This window comes from Pogona vitticeps, chromosome 2 (genome assembly GCF_051106095.1).
Source record: "Pogona vitticeps strain Pit_001003342236 chromosome 2, PviZW2.1, whole genome shotgun sequence".
In the NCBI taxonomy this organism is placed as follows: Eukaryota; Metazoa; Chordata; class Lepidosauria; order Squamata; family Agamidae; genus Pogona; species Pogona vitticeps.
The window spans coordinates 74,243,771-74,262,468 of record NC_135784.1 but is presented as its reverse complement, the minus strand read 5'-3'; the positions used below and the strand labels follow the sequence as shown (position 1 = coordinate 74,262,468).

At 38.6% G+C, this 18,698-nt stretch overlaps 1 protein-coding gene across 40 annotated transcripts in view; it reads left to right on the top strand.

The window, feature by feature from the left end:
* ATP2B2 (ATPase plasma membrane Ca2+ transporting 2) overlaps positions 1 to 18,698 on the top strand; it is a 522,267-nt gene that overhangs the window by 423,612 nt on the left and 79,957 nt on the right. For 28 of the 40 annotated variants that reach the window (XR_013541723.1, XR_013541722.1, XM_078385427.1 and 25 more), the window contains one exon: positions 15,301 to 15,423. Coding sequence is in view for 36 of the 40 variants with exons in the window: in XM_078385427.1 (XP_078241553.1) it covers positions 15,301 to 15,423 (123 nt within the window). In the remaining 4 variants the exon portion in view is untranslated. Of the gene's footprint in view, positions 1 to 15,300; positions 15,424 to 18,416; positions 18,450 to 18,698 lie in introns of all 40 variants that reach the window. The other 12 variants (XR_002301733.3, XR_002301732.3, XM_078385423.1 and 9 more) reach the window with 1 other exon arrangement.

Genomic DNA, 18,698 nt, shown 5'->3' with positions numbered 1-18,698 from the left:
GCTAAGTGGCCTCTTTGACCCCTTTCAAAAGCAGGTAATTAGACACGTAGCCTTTGAAGGGCATGCTGTCTAATGCAGGTATAACTAGAGGTTGCCGAAGTATGGTTGCAGCTGGTGTGCAAGAGAAATACAAAGTGCTGGCTTAATCTTCTTCCACATATCAACTTGACTGCAACTTTTAAACCTCAAATCAAAGAGAAACAAAAGTGGCTTCATGTGGCTGCTCTGGCAAGAATATGGATTCTGCAAACAGCCTCTTATAGTAGCCTCTTCTATGATGTGCTTTGAAAAACAGCATGTGGCAACGTATCATAGGAGGAAAACAAAATCCAAATGAAAAAAAAACCCCTAGCTATGTGGAATTTTAAGATACTGAATGCTGAGTCAACATGTCTTTAAGAATACCATTGCTCACAGCAGCTCCCCTGTGCCTTTTTACAGAGCTAGTATTGCTAGCCAACAGGATAGCAAGAGCTGGGAGAACGGATTTTTAGGGCTTAATAATAAATTTCGGTGTTTTGCACCATGCCAGGGATTACACAGCATAGATCATTATATGTCAACACAAAGATCTGTTCCAAATTATTAGCCAGGGAAACTTGAATAAAGTGACTGCCACTGATAATCCCGACTCGTGCAACCTCTGTCTAAGTGATCAATTCTATTACAAGTCGGTTGTCCTCTTTTTATTTTTAAATCCCTACCCCCTATTGGAAATCCCCATCTGAGGGTGATTCCTCCATCTGAAGAACGAAAGTACATTGCTTAGTGAATTCATCCTTATGTGTTTATAGACATATATTAAAGTGGTACTTTTTTTAAAATGGAACCTGTCAATTTTGGTGTTCCCGCCAGTGAGTTATAAAGCCCAACACTTCCTTCCAAATTTATAGGGCCTTGAAAGTGAAAGCACTACAATTGACTGCTCTGAACTGTTCTTTCCTGTTTCTTTCTCTATTTTAAAATGGAGTGTTTTCTTTCAATTCCAGTACAGCTTTGGCTTCAAGTTTTACTATCATAGTTCCTTCTTCTGATTTATGAGCACTTGGCCATCTGTGCTTCCATGCTACTAGTGTTTTGGGTGATTGCATTCTCATCAGAATTAATGCTTTGGTTGCTACAGATTTTGGAGTGCCAAATAGGACAGGCTAAATGTATCAGGCATTTATGTTTTGTGTTTATTCTTTCTAGTTCAGTTTTTTTAATGAGAAAAACTGTAGTCGTTTTATTTGATCTTCAGGATCATTTGTTCATTCAAGCCATTGGCTCCCTGCCTCACTCATTGCAAATACTACAAGGGGGTGCTGACAAGTATTTTTATACTGTTCTGTTTTATTTTGTAAGCCGCCCCGAGTAGACATGGTCTAGAGGGGCGGTGTAAAAATCAAATCAAATCAAATCAAATCAAATCAATCAATCAATCAATCAATCAATCAATCAATCAATCAATCAATCAATCAATCAATCAATCAATCAATCAATCAATAAAATAAATTGAGCCTTACCCAGAAAAAAATTGAGCTATAATGCTGTAACTGCCACACTATTCTACATATTCCCCAGGAAGTCAACACACTTGTGACATCTGTCCTGCAGCTTCTTAAGTCCCTGCAAGTGAAATCCTTCCAATTGCTGGTGTAACCACTCATTTGCAGCATTTGTTGCCTCCAGAACACTCCCAAATTGTTGTCCCTTTAGGTGTTTCTTGTGTTTGGGGAACAGATGAGCCAGGGCAGGAGAATAGGGTGGATGGGGCATCACTTGAAAGCCTAAGGAGGTCAGTTTTGCCACTGTTTCACCTGCAGTGTGTGGCGAGGCGTTGTCATGCAACAGGATGACACCTTTGGAGAGCTTTCCTCAACATTTTTTCCTTGATTTTTGCTTCAGCTTCGTCAATAAAGCACAGTAATATTTTGCATTGATGGTTGAACCCTGTTGGAGGTAGTCCACCAGCAGAATTCCCTTCTTATCTCAAAAGGAACTTGATTATAGTCCTATGCTGTACCACATCGAACTTTTCTGGAGGTGCTGCCATGTTCACTGAAAATGAAAAGTTAAAATCATAGGTAGTTGATTTCTGCACCATTGAATATAGACAAATTGGCCAATACACCCTGCAATGTGCAGTTTTCTAACTCAATTTTTATGGGTAAGGCTCAATACTTTTCAGCACCCCTCACAGCATGAATCTGGGAGGAGGGGACATACTGCAGATCAGTGTGAGAATGTGTACAGTGCATGCCCAAAGCCACCTGGGTTGGGCCACTCATGCAAGAGATTTAATTTGAATTTTTGAAAAAATTGGAGTACTTTTAATTTGTTACTGATTATTTTAATCTGCTGTAAATTATCTTGGGAGCTCTGATGGACAGAAAAGTGATGAACAAATGATTCCACTTAAATAACTTTCCACATATTACAGAAAAGTGCCTTAGAGCATCTTAACAAGTACTCATACTGTGTTTAAATCTGTTGATATCGAAGAAGTCAGTGAAGCTGATTTACAGCCAGAGTTCCTGTGGGTGGAACTTGACTCACACAGTACTCTTTCTGGACAAAAAGGGGTTGTGGGTTTCATGTAGCCCTCATTTTCCCTGTGGTTCCCCACCCCCCTTGAAAAATCTGAAAGAAGAGAACACTCCTTGAAACAATATGGGGGTGGCAATGGGAGATGCAGGGGGAGGGGGGAATTCAAATCTCCTCTCCTCTCTCCCCTTGATTCACCCAAGACATATTGTATATGACAAAAGGATATCTGGCAAGAGAGAAAGAACAACCATAAATTCAGTGGAATTGCCCGTTTTTAATATAATATCCAGCTACTGCCACAGCAATTGAAGCGAAACAAAACCAATCAATAAAATCATCCTGGAGTCTGAATCTATTATTGTAGTTTTATTGATCAGACAATGCACTCTTAGTGGGCAATTAATGTTTAGTTGTTATATTAAACCTACATTTTTGGAATAGGAAAGGCAAAGCATTAAGGGAATGCAAGGGTTAGCTTCTTGTTTCGTGATTCTTACTTTTGTTATCGCTTTCTTTGCACAAAACCTTAGAATGAATAAAGAGGCTTTGTTTGGCTGCTGCCTGATATTGGCTATTTCTGACTCATGCATGGAGGTGAACAGCAAGCTTTTATTTATTCTTGCCTTTGCTAAAAATAGGTATACAACAGTACAGATGGTCCACCAAGTCAATTGTTAGTGAAAGTGTTCTGAAAATATGAAAGGGCTATCTTATTGGGACTAAAAATGGTTTCACTATTCGATATTAATCCGTCTCAAATAATGTTTTTATAAGATAAGTAGAATTGCTGATGCTCTCCTCCTTTGTCAACGATTGTTTTATTATTTTTGAGAAACTATTCATACAGAGTGATATCTGATATAAATGCACAGCTCCTTTCATTTCAGTTTAGGCATTTATTCTTTGAACAGAAGTCAAAGGTAGTGCATATGTGTGCATACCCATTGCTAGAAAAAGCAGTGTATTATCTCTGTTTTCAGCTTAGAAGTGACACTCCATCTGTATAGCCCAAAGTTATATTTACAATTGGATGTCTGGAATAATACTGAGAAGTGAATATGTGTGGAATGATTAATCAATGCTGACTTTGCACAAGGAGATGTGGGAGCATGCATGCATGAATAATCAGATACAGGAAAATAGACAACTGTACTTAAAAGTCATAAACATAATGACGTATATTAATCACTTCCAGTTGATGTTCCTCCTACATAGATATATGATTCTTCCTGCATTTTAAACTACCACAAGAAAAATAATTGATGCAAGACCCATTAAAATAATTTGGAGCATTGCTATTAGCTTCAGTGTGGCATGTGGATCGTATACACACAAAATATTTCGGATTTGTTGCACCTAATTTCTCAACCATATATAGAAAGCTTGCTATTAGGATTATTAGAGAAGGGGTGTTAGAAAAGTTTACAATTATGTAATTTAGCTTTGCTACTTTAGCCAATTAACTGGGCAGATCCATTGGTCTAAAGCATTTCAATAGATGGGCAGACCAACCCTGTATTCCATTGTACTGGGGAGGGAATATACAGGCCACTACAACCTTGTTTCAAAGAGTGTAGTATTTTAAAGTCACCTATTCCAGAACACAAGGAACAAACTGCTCCCTAAAGCACAAACAAAAATACAGTGGTGCCTCGCTTAACGTTTGCTTCGTTTAACGTTTTTTTCGCTTAACGTTTATTTTTTCAGAGGCAGATTGTGCTTCGTATAACGTTTTTCCCTATGGGCGATTTTCGCATAGCGTTTTTGGGACCATGCTTCGCTTAACGTTTTTGGTTTTAGGTCCCCTGCTTCGCTTAACGTTTTTTTTGTTTTCAATTTAAAAAGTGTCTTAGAAGGGTCCAAAACGGTTCTAAATGCTTGGATTCGTTAGAGGACCCCTTAAGTCATGTGCAAACCTGATTTGGCTTTGATCTGACGTTTCGTTAATTTTTTGTGAATTTTTGTTTTTTGGCCCATAGGAACCAATGGACCTGTCAAAATCTGACAGCTCCATGCTTTCCTATGGGGGAGAAAACAATTTACAAAAAATTAACGAAAGTTCAGATCAAAGCCAAATCAGGTTTGCACACAACTTAGGGGGTCCTCTAACGAACCCAAGAATTTAGAACAGTTGCTGAGTCTTCATTAATTTTTTGTGAATTTTTTTCTTCCCCCATAGGAAATAATGGAGCTGTCAGATTTTGACAGCTGTCAAAAGTTGGGGGAAAAAAATTCACCATTAATTAACGAAAAGTCAGATCAAAGCCAAATTAACTTTTGCATCCGTTTTAGAGGGTGCAGAAGCTAATCCAAGCATTTAAAACCATTTTTGACCCTTTTATGACACACTTAATTTTGCAAAAATTGACTTCGCAAAGCCATTGAAACCTATTGAGTCAGCTACAATACATTCCAATGGAGGATACATTGTATCGTTTAACGATGTTTCCTATGGGTTTTTTCGCTTAAGGACGGCAATCCGTGCCTATTGGAACGGATTAACCGGTTTCCAATGCATCTCTATGGGAAATGGTGTTTCGCATAAAGTTTTTTTCGCATAAGGTTTTTTTTTTTGGAACCAATTAAAAACGTTATGCGAGGCACCACTGTAATGGCAGCCTGACCCCTGTGATTCAAGACAACATTGCTAACACCTACCACTAGATCAATGTAATGATATCGCAGAGATGTCCTGCAGGAGGATATTCTGGACGTATTGCAAAGTTGATGTTCAAATGCCCCCATGTTAGTGAGTCATAGGTGAATTAATCCACACGACAAATAGGAGACAAACTCATTCTGTCTTTCATTTGTACCAATAACATATGTCCTACTGGACATAGTCATACTGCAGTGCCTTACTCTGGATAAGATGCTGTGGCACAATTATAGATCCTTAGGCTCCTAGTCATGTAGTGACATATTTGAATCCAACAGAGAATATGAAGGAAAGAGAAGTAGTATGACACAGCATCCAAAAATCTCATTTGAAGAGAAAGGGCACATGGCAGTCCTTGAACCAAGGGTTCAAGATACAAAGAAGAAAACAAACTTCAACGTTATGCTTTGGTAAAGTTGGTCACGTTTATATGTATAAAAAAAGCCAAGTGACTGGTCTTGCTGCAACATGACTTATGCAGTACATCTTTTTTGGTGTTATGTGACATCAAGTTGCCAGTTTGACTTATGGTGACCCTATGAATGAGTGGCCTCCTTTGGATGAGTGTAGTTAACAGCCTGCTCAGTTCATGCAAACACAATGCTGTGGTTTCCTTTATGGAGGCAATGCATCTCATATCTGGTCTTCTTTCCCTGCTGCCTTCAACTTTTCCTAGCATTATTGTCTTTTCCAGGCAGTCTTCTCTTCTCACGATGCTCCCAAAGTACAGTAGACCCAGATTTGTCATTTTTGTTTCCAGAGGGAGTTCAGGTTTGATTTGATCTACGACTCATTTGTTTGTCTTTCTGGTGGCCTGTGGTATTTGCAAAGCTCTCCAAAAGGGGAATTGTCATCTTATGCCATCAAATAAATCCTGACTTCCGGTGACTCTTTTTAGACTTTTATATGTAGGGAGTACTCAGAAGTAATTTACAATTCCCTTCTTCTGGGGACATCCTGGACTGTGCAGTTTGCCCTAGCACCTTGATTCAAACAAATCATTTTTCCCCTATTGGTTTTCTTCATCTTGCAGCTTTCACACTTGTACATACTGATCGGAAATACAATAGTGTAGATGATCTTGGTCCTTGTCTCCACTGACTGTTCCTTACACTTGATAATCTTTTATAGTTCTCTCATTGTTGACTTTCCAAATCTCAGTCTTTGAGTTGATGATTGAACTGAGGTATTCAAAATCTTTTACCATTCCCATTTCTTCATTGTCAACACTTAAATTAGATAGTTCTGTAGTAATAATTTCTGTCTTCTTAACATTCAACTGCAATATGCTTTTTTCTTTCATCTTCCTTAAGAGTCATTTCTAGTCACTGATGTTCTAATAATATGACATCATCTGTGTATCTTAAATTATTGATGTTCTTTTCACTAATTTTCACTCCATCTGAACCTAATCCAACTTTCTATACGATATCGTTTGCATACAAATTGAACAGGTAATGTGATAACGTACATCCTTGTATGACACTATTGCCAATGGAAAACCATTCTGTTTCTCCATATTCTGACCTAACAATAACTTATTGTCCACAATATAGGTTGCTCACTAGGACATTCAGTTGTTGAGGTACACCCATTTCTTTTAGAACAATCCATAGCTTTTCATGGTCCGCTTGGTTTTTCCCTTCTTGTGGGAAGGGAAATATTGAACATTTCCAGTTTGTTGGCCATTGTTTTGCTTTTCATATTTTATGGCATATTCTTATTAGGATTTTGACAGATTCAAAATCTGTTTCTGTAGCTTGGAATAGTTCTATTGGTATCCCATTTACTACTGGTGATTTATTTTTTCGAAAAGCTGAGAGAAGAGCTTTCACTTTCTAAAATTCTTTATTACAGGATTCCTCTTCAAAGGAATCTATCATCTGTGTAGCACTTCTACATAGTAATTATATTGTTTCCACCTTTCCTTTCCTTCATCTTGGTCAGATAGTATGTTCCTCTGTTGATCTTTGAGCATCCCAAGTCTAGGTTTAAATTCTCCATTGATTTCTTGGATCATGTGAATGAACTATCTGCTTTTTTCTCTTTTCCCTCTTCTGTTTCTTAGCACTGATCATTACAATAGTTCTTTTCTCTCTCTGAATAATAATTGTGAAAAGTTGCATTCAGGATTTTGACTCTGTCTCTGTCACTTTTTTTAGTTTTAGCTTCTCATCCATCCTTAACAAGTCTAAGCATTATTGGTTTTGTACAGAGCCAGTCTTTGACCTGTGTGAGTCACTTCAGCTGGAGTGTAGGTGTGGACTGCATACCTACGCATCTGCCATCAGCAGAGGACAAAGTCATGGCTATTGATTTTAAAGTAGAAATATTGGTACATTAGTTTTAAAATGCTACCTTGAAGACATGAGTTGAATTGCTCTCATTTTGCCTCTTAAGAGAAAAACAGGAGCACATGTAATGTTAACGTATTAAAATGTAGTTTCCAAGCTCTACAATTGAATAAAATAAATAAGATTACTGCAATAAAATATTGCACATTAAGAAGCAAGGTACACCCACCAACAAGAAATTTATTTTCTACAGATGAGTCATTGCAGTGTAGTTAACAATAGCCCATAGTGATAGGGCCTTACATACTTCAACAGATGTGATGCATGTTTCCCCAAGTACAGGGCCACTGCTGCAAAGGGCCATTTATTCCATGATGTCCACATCTCCCACCTGCAACCTCCACCTGCAATGATACAGTTTAAGTCTTGGATTGCCAGTTCCTTGTTTTAAATCTGATACAGAGTGAAGGAGTGATATGCAAAAGTTCTGCAATTCCATCCAACATTATTTTTTATTGTGAGGTGGTTTTTCTTTTTCTTTTTGCATAAATGAAAGGATGGGCATTCATCATTTCTCTGTCCACATGCAAGTCTCTCTAGCTGCATTTTCCCTGGGTTGGTTCCTGGATGTATGTTACCATTGAAACAATAAATGAGCATATGAACTACTTTATACAGAATCAGACCATTGGTCTGTAAATCTTACCAAGTGTGTTGTATTCTGATTCATAGCAGCTCTTTTTTTTAATTCAGTTCTTTCAACTGAACAGGCTAGGTTTTGAATCTGATAGTATCAGCATTCAGAGGTATATAAGCAAATATTAATGGACCATAGAATGATGCAGTCCAGATGAGGCACCAGCAACCAGCTTTCTTGGGCAGCTAACAAGTCCCCATTACCCTGTCAGGGCCCAATAGTGCTATTGCTTGCCTGGGGTCCCTGAACAGCATTGCTCTGTGACCTTATGGTAAATCTACTTGGTGCAATCACTGCTATATAAGTCCATAGCCAGGGCATCACCTAGGTAGGAGGATGGTAATCGCCCCTTTCCAAAATTCTTCTACAGTGAAGACAAGGTAGTTGATGCTTCCAAACATGGTTCGGCAACCAAATTAATAATTCTGGCCTGAGAAATGGCAAACTGGCACTGTAGGCATAGATAGCCACATGAATGTACACGCAAACTGTGACCGTAGCATGGGACTGAATAGCCCTTATATAAGACATTGTTCAAATGAAAAAAAAATCACTGGTGGTCACCATGCTTTATTAGTTTTCTAAAAAAACTAAAAATAAAAATAAAAAGTGTAGCTATATTAAGGAATCAGGGCAGTCACTGCCTGGAGAAAAAACAACTCAAATTCACTCTTGGTTCTCTAGCAGTAAATGTTCCCATGCTAAACAGAAAGAGCATAAGAGCAAGCATCTGACCTAAGAAGCCCCATGATCTTTTGATTTGACTGAGCATTCAGATAATGTTCACTTGAATTTGTCCTCACTTTTTATGATTTGGAGAGGTCAGGGGGTCATCACATTGACTGTGATACACATTTTCATATATTTGCACACAGAAAAGTCTGTGTTTACTGGCAACTTAGTACACAAGAATGATAAATGTTCATTCTTTTCTCCATTTGTATTAAGCATCTGCATTCATCTGAAAGATTAAGACTCCTTCTTCTGGACCACTGTTAGTTAAATGTACACAAATGCAGTGACATGTTGATTTATTAATCTTGAAATTGTAATAGGCTTTTTAAAAACATTACATAAACAAAATAAACATACAAAGCAGAGGTTAATTATCGCCTTTCATGCAGTAAAGGGTCCCATGCATGGAAAATGCCTCTGCCTGAGTTTGGTGAATCCCCCTCCCCATGCACCCCCTCCCCATACAATAGTTTTCTAGGTGGCTTTTTAAGATGATCGGAGAGGCTGCCCTGGAGGCGCAATGCTGTCGATCCAGTGCGATGCAGGGGTAGATACCACAGCTACCAAAAGGCATAAGCAGAAGTAAGGACAAATGCAGGCAGACATTTTCCTCAGAAGGTATGATTCCTTAGTGTTTGAATGGAATAAGACACTTTTTTAGCTGAGAATGTTTTAAATGCATCTGTTGTCCAAGTGTGTGTGTGTTCGTGTGTGTGTTCGTGTGTATGTGAATGAAAGTCTTGGACTCATTTTCTGGGCATAGGCAAAACGACCTATCAGAGCTAGCCATATGTTGCTGAGGTTTCTTTGCCTGACTGGTCCTGAATCCAGCACTAGAATGCTTTTAAGAAGAAAGACACCTTCCTGCTCTTTCTGCCTTTGCATATGTTTTCAGACAGCATCTGTTGGAGCTAAATGGGATTATTCTCACCCCCCCTTTTTTTTTTTGGAGTCCACCCGACACTTTGGGGGCAATATCATACTGCATAGAGCTTTCGTGTGTCTTGGGTGGGAGAGGAGTATTTCTGGATCTGAATAGTTCAGCATCCTTTTCGTTGACACTTTATACGATATATATTGCAAACTTGGGAATGTCATAAGCTTATCATACCTTGGGCAGCGCCTTGACCTGTTCATAATGAAGGCATTTTTAATCTATCTATCCCCTTACAACCACACTAGTTACATAAATGGTTCTTACTCTGGGGCTGCCAGGCAGCTACACTATATTACATATAGGAAATGTCCAGGTGTAGTGGGGAGAGGAGGGTGTCCATTCCATAATAAAGCAGTTCTCATTCCCTTTACCAGTTTCTCCATCACAGCATATCACTTCTCGTCCATGAAGAACAGGCAGTCTGCTTTGTTTGATGTTAGCGTACATATTCTTTGCTGGTGTTTGCCTAACTTCACTAAAATGGCAACTAAGTCCTTTAAAAAACAAAGCAAAAAAAGCAAAGGGTGCTGCTTATATACCGCCCCATAGCGCTTCAAGCACTCTCTGGGTGGTTTAGAAGTTAGTTACGCAGGCTACATATTGCCCCTCTCCCAGCAAACTGGGTACTCATTTTACTGACCTCGGAAGGATAGAAGGCTGAGTCAACTTTGAGGCCAGCTACCTGGGATTGAACCCCAGGTCGTGAGCACTGTTTTGACTGCAGTACAGCAGTTTAACCACTGCGCCACAAGGCTCTTGATTCAGAGTCAGTTGTGAAGGGGGAAGTATTGTCAAAAGACATCATGTAAGGAAACTGAAGCCAAAGACAATAAAGAGCCTTCCTTACCCTAGCCTGAGTGTTCTATGACAGTGGGAATTTTTACAGGGGTTGTGCCAAGAACAGAAGCCTAAAGGATGAACTTACACTAATAATGATCATAATGACAGACAATTGCATTATTAATGACCATCAAAAGATACAGTGTGATAGATAAATGTGCATCATATATCTGCTTGCAAGACTGAAAAGACAGTTAAAATGGGCTATTTTTTAAAGACAGAGTTAGGCAGCTGCCTCTTGCAGCTGATTTTGAGTGCCATGAAAAGACAGTGGTGCCTCGACTTACAAACTTAATCCATTCCAGAAGATGGAATGTAACTCGAATTGGTCATAAATCGAAGCACCATTTCCCATAGGAATGCATTGAAATCCCATTACTCTGTTCCGGCCAGAAAAAAAATCACCAAAAAAACAAAAAACAACACTGCAAGTCCCATCTGAATGCACTGAGGCTAGAAAAAACACACACCAAAAACAAACAAAAAAACATCACAGCACAGAAACATAACCAGTCCAAACCCACATTGCAAAAAAACCCTGTATGTACTCACTCAGAAGCAGAAACCAGGCAGTCCGAAGCCTCCCTGCAAATGCACACTCTCTAACCGTTGGGATCAAAGAGCTACAAAGAAGCAGCCTCTTTGCCACCAACAGTTAGCATTTGGGGCCGAATTCCCTGCCTTTTTTTTCCAGTTGGAACTCGAAGCTCCGGTTGCAAGTTGAAGCAAAATTTTGCGGCCGGAGCTGGTCATAACTCGAAATGGTTGTAAGTAGGGACGCTCGTAAGTCGAGGCACCACTATATTACATTATTTTTAGTGCTAAATGATGGATGAGGCAGTTGCTGGTTATTTCTGTCTTGTGTGCCCAAATACTTAGACTGAGTTGGAGGACCTATGGCGGTCCAATGGTCGCACATGCCCACCCTGGGATCTTGGAGGGCCAAACTCACACCCTACCCAACCTAAACATATTTTTAAAGTCCTTTTTCTGTTGAGACCTTTCCCTCCTGCCCCAAGCTTTAGTGGCCATTTAAAGCAACAGATTGGAAATGGGGCCACCACTATTGCTGGAGATTTTCTGAGCATGTTTTTAAATTAAAACAAGATTTTAAATTTTTTTTGAGGAATGGAAGGGGCTGAGAAGCCACATTTTGGGCTCATGTGATCCATGGGTCACATTTTGCTTATTCCATTGTATATGCTATGTACCTTGACTGCAGTGAGATTGGATGGACACCATATTCTGTTGTACTTTAACAGATACCTTGAGCTCATTGTCCTTATGTGTATGTATTGTGGGGTTTTAGGGTCATGCACCTCAATGCTCAATGAGCTGTAACAATTACATTTACAAAAACTGTAAAAAGGTGCTGCATCTCAGTCTTATTTCTCAAGAAGATGTTATTGGTTTTTGTCACAGCAAAAAAACAACAAAGAATCTTATGGATCTTGAAAGATAAGCTTTTGTAGACTTATATGTGCTTCTTCAGGTGTATGGAATAAGGCCTTTCACCCTATCTACTGAGTTCTTACACTATGCATTTGAAGAAGTGGGCTAACATCTGCAAAAGCCAAATAAAACCTCTTAATCTTGAAGGTGCTACAACAGTCCTGTTTGTTTGCTGTAGTTGACACTAATATACAGTCATTCCAGTTGTATTACTTTTTCTAAGCTACTCCTGTTCTTAGTGTTCTGATGTGTGACGTAAATGGCACAACACTGAGTTTGTTAATGATCCCTTGAATTTATACAACAGTGACCTGTGCAGAGAAATGTAGCAGAAGAACTAAAGAACTCATAATTGATTTTAGGAGGAAGAGAAATGTACATTTACCACTGTACATAAATGGTGAGGAAGTGGAGAGAGTTGGTAGTTTTAAATTTCTGGGTACTTACATCTCAGAGGACCTCTCATGGACCATAAATGCCAACATGCTAATGAAGAAGGCATAGAAGAGGCTGTATTTCCTGAGAATGCTTGGCAAGTTAAATTTATCTCAGCATTTACTTCTGTCATACTATCGTATCACCATTGAGAGTGTCCTGACCTATGGCATTCTGGCATGGTTTGGGAATAGCTCTGTAGCGGACAAAAAAGCTCTACAGAGAACCATTAAAATTGCCCAGAATATCATCGGGCTCCAGCTACCAACCCTGGATGACATCTTCACATCCCGCTGTCTGAGGAAGTCACACAGCATCCTGAGAGACTCTTCCCATCCTGCTTATAACTTTTTTGAACTTTTACCGTCTGGCAGAAGATACAGAACAATTAAGACTCGTTTTCTGAATAGTTTTTATTCCAGAGCTATAATTGCAATTAATAATGAGCTTAAAGACCACCAGTAGTGAATAATTAGTTGGACTGTGTTACTTGGCCTGCAATGTAGATGTTTGTATTTTTAGTGGGGGACTTTTAGTGGGTGGGGAGTGTTTGGGGAATTTTATGTGTGTGCATGTTTCTGGTCTCTGGGTGTCTGTGAATTTCGTTGTATGGGTATGCTGTGTATATACTTACAATGACAATAAATTATTATTATTATTATTATTATTATTATTATTATTATTATTATTATTATTATTATTATTATTATTATTATTATTATTATTATTATTATTAAAGGAATAGTCTGTCCCTTCTTTCAGGGTAATGAAGAACATCATTAATGGGCTTATCTTCACTACTGATTAACCCTACAATATGCATAGGAGGGTTTTTTTCTGCTGTGATTTGAAAGTCATGTGAAATTTTTGTGGGAGAGCAAGGCATATTGGGCAGTTTGAGGCATTAGATTGTGATTCAGCCCCCAAGCTAAAATAAATGAGCCTGCCAGGATGGTGATGCACTTCTGAAAAGAATAAATGATGCACTTTCAAAAAGAATAACATGAGTCCAGGGGGAAGCAGAATCCAAGATCCACTGTGCACCATGTGATCAACTTTTTAAAAACATCAATACAATTACAGAAGTCTGAAACACCAGAACGAGGAGTCGGAAGCATGATCAGCCTTGGACTTTGGTGTAATCTGACTGCGCCATCCTTCTGTTTCTAACATTTCACATGTCTCGATGCAATGGAGCCGCTTTGCTGTGAATGGAATTAAAAGAAATTGTGTTCATGAGCACAATGCAATATTTATGAGTGCATTAAAAATGTACAGTCCTCTTTAGTATCATTGAATAGTATACTATATCTGAAATTACCTACACATGCTTAAAGAGATAATATTGGAAAACATCTCATTCTGTTTTTAGAAATGGATTCGTTCTGGAGGCATTATGTTGCTTTGCCTGTAGCCTGTAGGTTAGATTAAATAAGTCTCTAAAGTTGCAGCATCAATCACAGCAGCTGATTTTATTTTGAGTTCTTTTCGTGATGATCCACAAATGGACTTTGTCTCTCACAGTAGCCACACACGTGAGTTGATGTTTCCACTGAACAATCGATCTCAACTCCAATGCACTTATTCTTGAGCCATATTAGTTTCTTCAGAGTCTTCTTAGGTGAAACTGAATAAATGTGGTCTGTGGCAAAACAGGGGACCCTTATTTATAAAGTATTCATTTTCACAAAATGAGACTTATGACAGATGACATAGCAGAGGCTTGGGGATGCTATAAATTAATTATAACTTGGTGAGTGTCTTGAGATGTCCTCAAGGTAGCCACTTCCTTAGAGCAAAGTGTCACAGAAGTGGAGCTGCATGGGTGTATGCATACAAACAGAAGTCCTTTGCAGTGACGAAAAGCCATTATGCAAGCCAGTCATAAACCTTTTACACTCTTTTGAATTTTTCATTGGGGTACGTGTGTTACTGCTAAACTTGAATTGAATACAGGATACTTATAGAGGAGATACTCTATTTATTCCTTCTTTTTAATACTGAGTTCTACATGCAGCCTTTTCCAACAATTCTGTCGTTATTATCCCCTTATTACAAATGTAAAAATGAGGCTGAGAGAGATGGTTGTTTGGTCACAGAGGGTGCAATCATATGGTGAGTAAAACATACATCTGAGTGCACTGGAAAGGGTTGAGCAGTCTCTCTTAAAATGGCCTTTCAGTCTGTCAAAGAAATTACTTCAACCCAACCCCAAAAAAGGGCTAGCCTTACAGTTGGACCCAAAAGATTCAGCTTGGGCGTAGATCCGGGTCAGCTTATTTCCCACATGGTATGTGATTGCCAGGAAATAACTCACACCACAGTTATTTTGGACCAGACGTGGTCCAAAATGTGAACAATATGCCCATATGATAACATCCTTAGCAGTTGACTTGATGCCAGATTGTTAATCCCAAATACATCGGAATCAATATTTAGGTTAGGATCGACTTACCATAGCTTCAAGTTAAAACTAACCACTGGATTTAGGTTCTTCATATATGACTCTCAACCACTTTCTATAGCTCTTACTGTTTAAAGTTAGGGCACAATCCAAAGTAGAAAACAGGATTTAAAATATGCTAATATCTGGATTGAATTGCTGCTTTCAGTTAGAGCTTCATTATCAACGTCATAGGTTTTTAACAGGAAATTTTAGCATTCTTCTTTTCAAAGTATTGGTCTTTAAAGAAGAAAAATCTGTATTTAAATATCTTTTTAGGTACTCACGTCATGGAGGGCTCTGGAAGAATGGTTGTTACTGCCGTGGGCGTTAATTCCCAAACAGGGATCATCTTTACTCTGCTAGGCGCTGGTGAAGAAGAGGAAAAGAAAGATAAGAAGGGTATGTGTTTTGTTACGTATTTTAAATATTCTCCAATAAATATCTGTTTTGATTATGTAAGTTTGATGCACAAACTGGGTAATTTATGCTGATTCAGCATCATCCTTTTATGAAGCACAGCTTCTGAGGGCCACGATTTCAATATACTGGCTGTATATCTGATATTTTGAACAGTTTGGATCTTGTAAAATTTGAGAAAGGAAATAAATGAAAGTAACCCTAAAACCACTGGGTGGTATACCATCCAGATGAAGTGGACTGTTGATCCCATTAGCTTTCTGTGAATAAAATGCAATGCACTTAAAACTTACACATAATTAATTCCGTGTTACAGCAAACGAGTGAAATAATTTTTGCTTTCATGTATCTTGTGAACGGAAACTCTAGTCTCAGATGTATTTCACATCATAAATTTAATTTCAAATCATAGTTGTTTAAAATTGCCCCATGTATTACTGTTTACTGAAAATATCATTGTTTAATTTCAAGGGTTGGGTAAATAAACATTTGAACCTTTTCACCTTATGCCAAAACTTCAGGATGTGTGGCAGGCCATAGGAGGATTCTCTTTCAGTTTTTCTGTCCATCAGTCTTCAGCACAGCTGATTTAGGTCTTCTAACTACTCATATTTTTTTGAAATAGGTGTTATTTTATTAGAGCATGTATCACCAGCATAAGAATGGTTAAGAAACATGACTTTTTTTTAAAAAAACAAATGCATAATTTCTTACCTTTTCAGAAATATGCACTATTCAGTGTCCCTGTGTTTGAAATGACAATCTGAAACTCAGTCAAAGAGCAGTCAGCTATAGTTCTATCCAAAGCACGGTTGATGACATCTGGGTTAACCCACGTGCACCATTGTAAATTATGTTTCAGTGCAATCCTAGTAGTAGATACTATTGCGTTCAGTGGAGGTTATTCCCAGGAAAGTGGAAGGAGGGCTGCTGCCATAGCCATTTGGAGAAGGATAGAATAAGACAAAAGCAAATCCATGTGGCACAATATATATGTGAGTATAAGTATATGATAGGGATGCTTTTGGGCAGCTCCCATAGGTATCAATATCAAACTTATGCATATACCTCAGTGTTGCAGGTGGTGATAACAAATACTACACTTAAAACCTATTGATTTCAACTGGCCTTAAGATAGCCAATACTTGTATATCAGGCTTTCTTCTGGAGCTGTGTTTGCCTGGCCTGGAGAAGATTAGAGTGATAAGCACTTACCTGAAGAGAGTGGTCATATTATATTTCAAAATATGTATATATTTAAAAAGCAAAGTGTGCTGCTTATATACCACCCCGTAGCACCTAAAGCACTCTCTCGGCAGTTTACAATTATGCAGGCTATACATTGCCCCCACCACCACCACCAGTGAGCTGGGTACTCGTTTTACTGACCTCAGAAGGATAGAAATCTGAGTTACCTGGGATTGAACACCGGGTCATGAGCGCAGTTCTGGCTGCAGTACAGCAGTTTAACCACTGCGCAACAAGGCACAAAATTCTGTGCAGTTCTGGAATAAAACTGATCCTTCCACTGATGGAATGGCTTCCACCAAAGGAATTAATAGAGGGCCATTTCACCTCCCCCCCCCACACACATAACCCCTCCTGTGGCCTAAAATCTGCACACTCACTTCTGCCTGTGTAATATTAGGTTTCACCCTACCTTACTTACTTTTCTGTAATGATGTTGAGATGAAGGGGTCCTTCTGCCCTCCAAAAGGTATAATGCAGCCAGTCCGTTGTTTGGTTTCATTTTTCAATTAAGAAAAAAGAAATGGGAGAATGTGGGAAAGCTGCAAATAGAATTCACCTATAGCTCCCATCAATTCCCACAAGTGAGGCTAGCAACAGCCTTCTCTGCTAGGCTCCAAGATGGCAGCTTTCAGTGGTACGCATGTTGCCAAGTCAGGTTAAAATCTGCCTTCTCAAAGCCATTCTCTTGTCCAAACACTGACAAATGCCCAAAGACTTTATAGCTACTGTTAATGTATTTTGGTGGCCAGATAACTCAGTGGTTTAGGTATCTGGCTGCAGAGTCAGATATGGGGGTTCAGTTCCCCACTATGCATCGCAGAAGAGCCAGCCTGTGTGTCTTGGGCAAGCTGTACAGTCTCAGGTTGCCCCCAGAATAAAGGAATGTTAAGCTACTTCTGAGTACTCATTATGTGGAAAATTCTGAAAATGGTTGCCATAAATTTGACTTGACGGAACATCATTATTATTATTATTATTATTATTATTATTATTATTATTATTATTATTATTATTATTATTATTATTATTATTATTATTATTATTATTATTATTATTATTATTATTATTATTATTATTAATGTATTTTGAGTAAACCACTTTCACTATAGGAAGCCACATTTTACAGAGCCCATCTCTGTCTACTCGCCTGCTTTTCTGTGAGCACATTCTGCTATTTGATAGAGCTTATTCTCTTTCCTGGCATAGTGTATCAATATTCCTTTTAAGTATTTGGTTGTGTTTTTTTTAAAGATAACTTGCCAGTCAATAGCATCATCTGAGAAGTAGGTGAAGGGTGGCGATTGTGGGGAGAGAGATTCATGTTTGTGTCATACAGCTTTCATGAAAAGTCATTACATATCCAATAAAACATCTAACAAAACACAATTGAAATTTATTTAGTGGTCATGCAAGCAAGCCTCCAGGGGTGTAATGATCAGGCTGCATGAAGCTGCAATTCTTCAAGCACTCTTCCTGTCCTCACACGATTGATTTAAACAGGGCTTGTGCATGATTCCAGCATGAACCCCACTAAAACAGACAGCAACTGACAGCAGCCGTGCTCACTAGGTGACGCCCTAATTTCTAAGCACAAACATCATACGTTCACTGTATGTATGCTTGAAGCTTTATGAAAAGCCTACCAGTCATATATGTTTCCATTTCAGTTTTCTCTAGTATATGCCTTTCTTCTTCATTAACATGTTGTAAAAATCATCATGCAGGTGTGAAACAGAAGGATGGACCTCAGCTGCCAGGTAGAGTAAGAACTCTCCAATGTCAGAGAAATGAACGAGGCTTATAAATCAAGCTTTTCTGCTAGAGCTAGTGCTAAGCAAAGCAACAATCTAGACCTGAGTGAATGGTCAAGTGACACAACCGTACTATTTGAGAATTCAAGTTAGGACCACTTACTACCTGCCTTAAAGTCAATTTAAAATGTGGGCAGAAAACAAAGGCTATACGTAGGTTTAAATTTCTAACTTAATTTGAATATGCATGAGCCA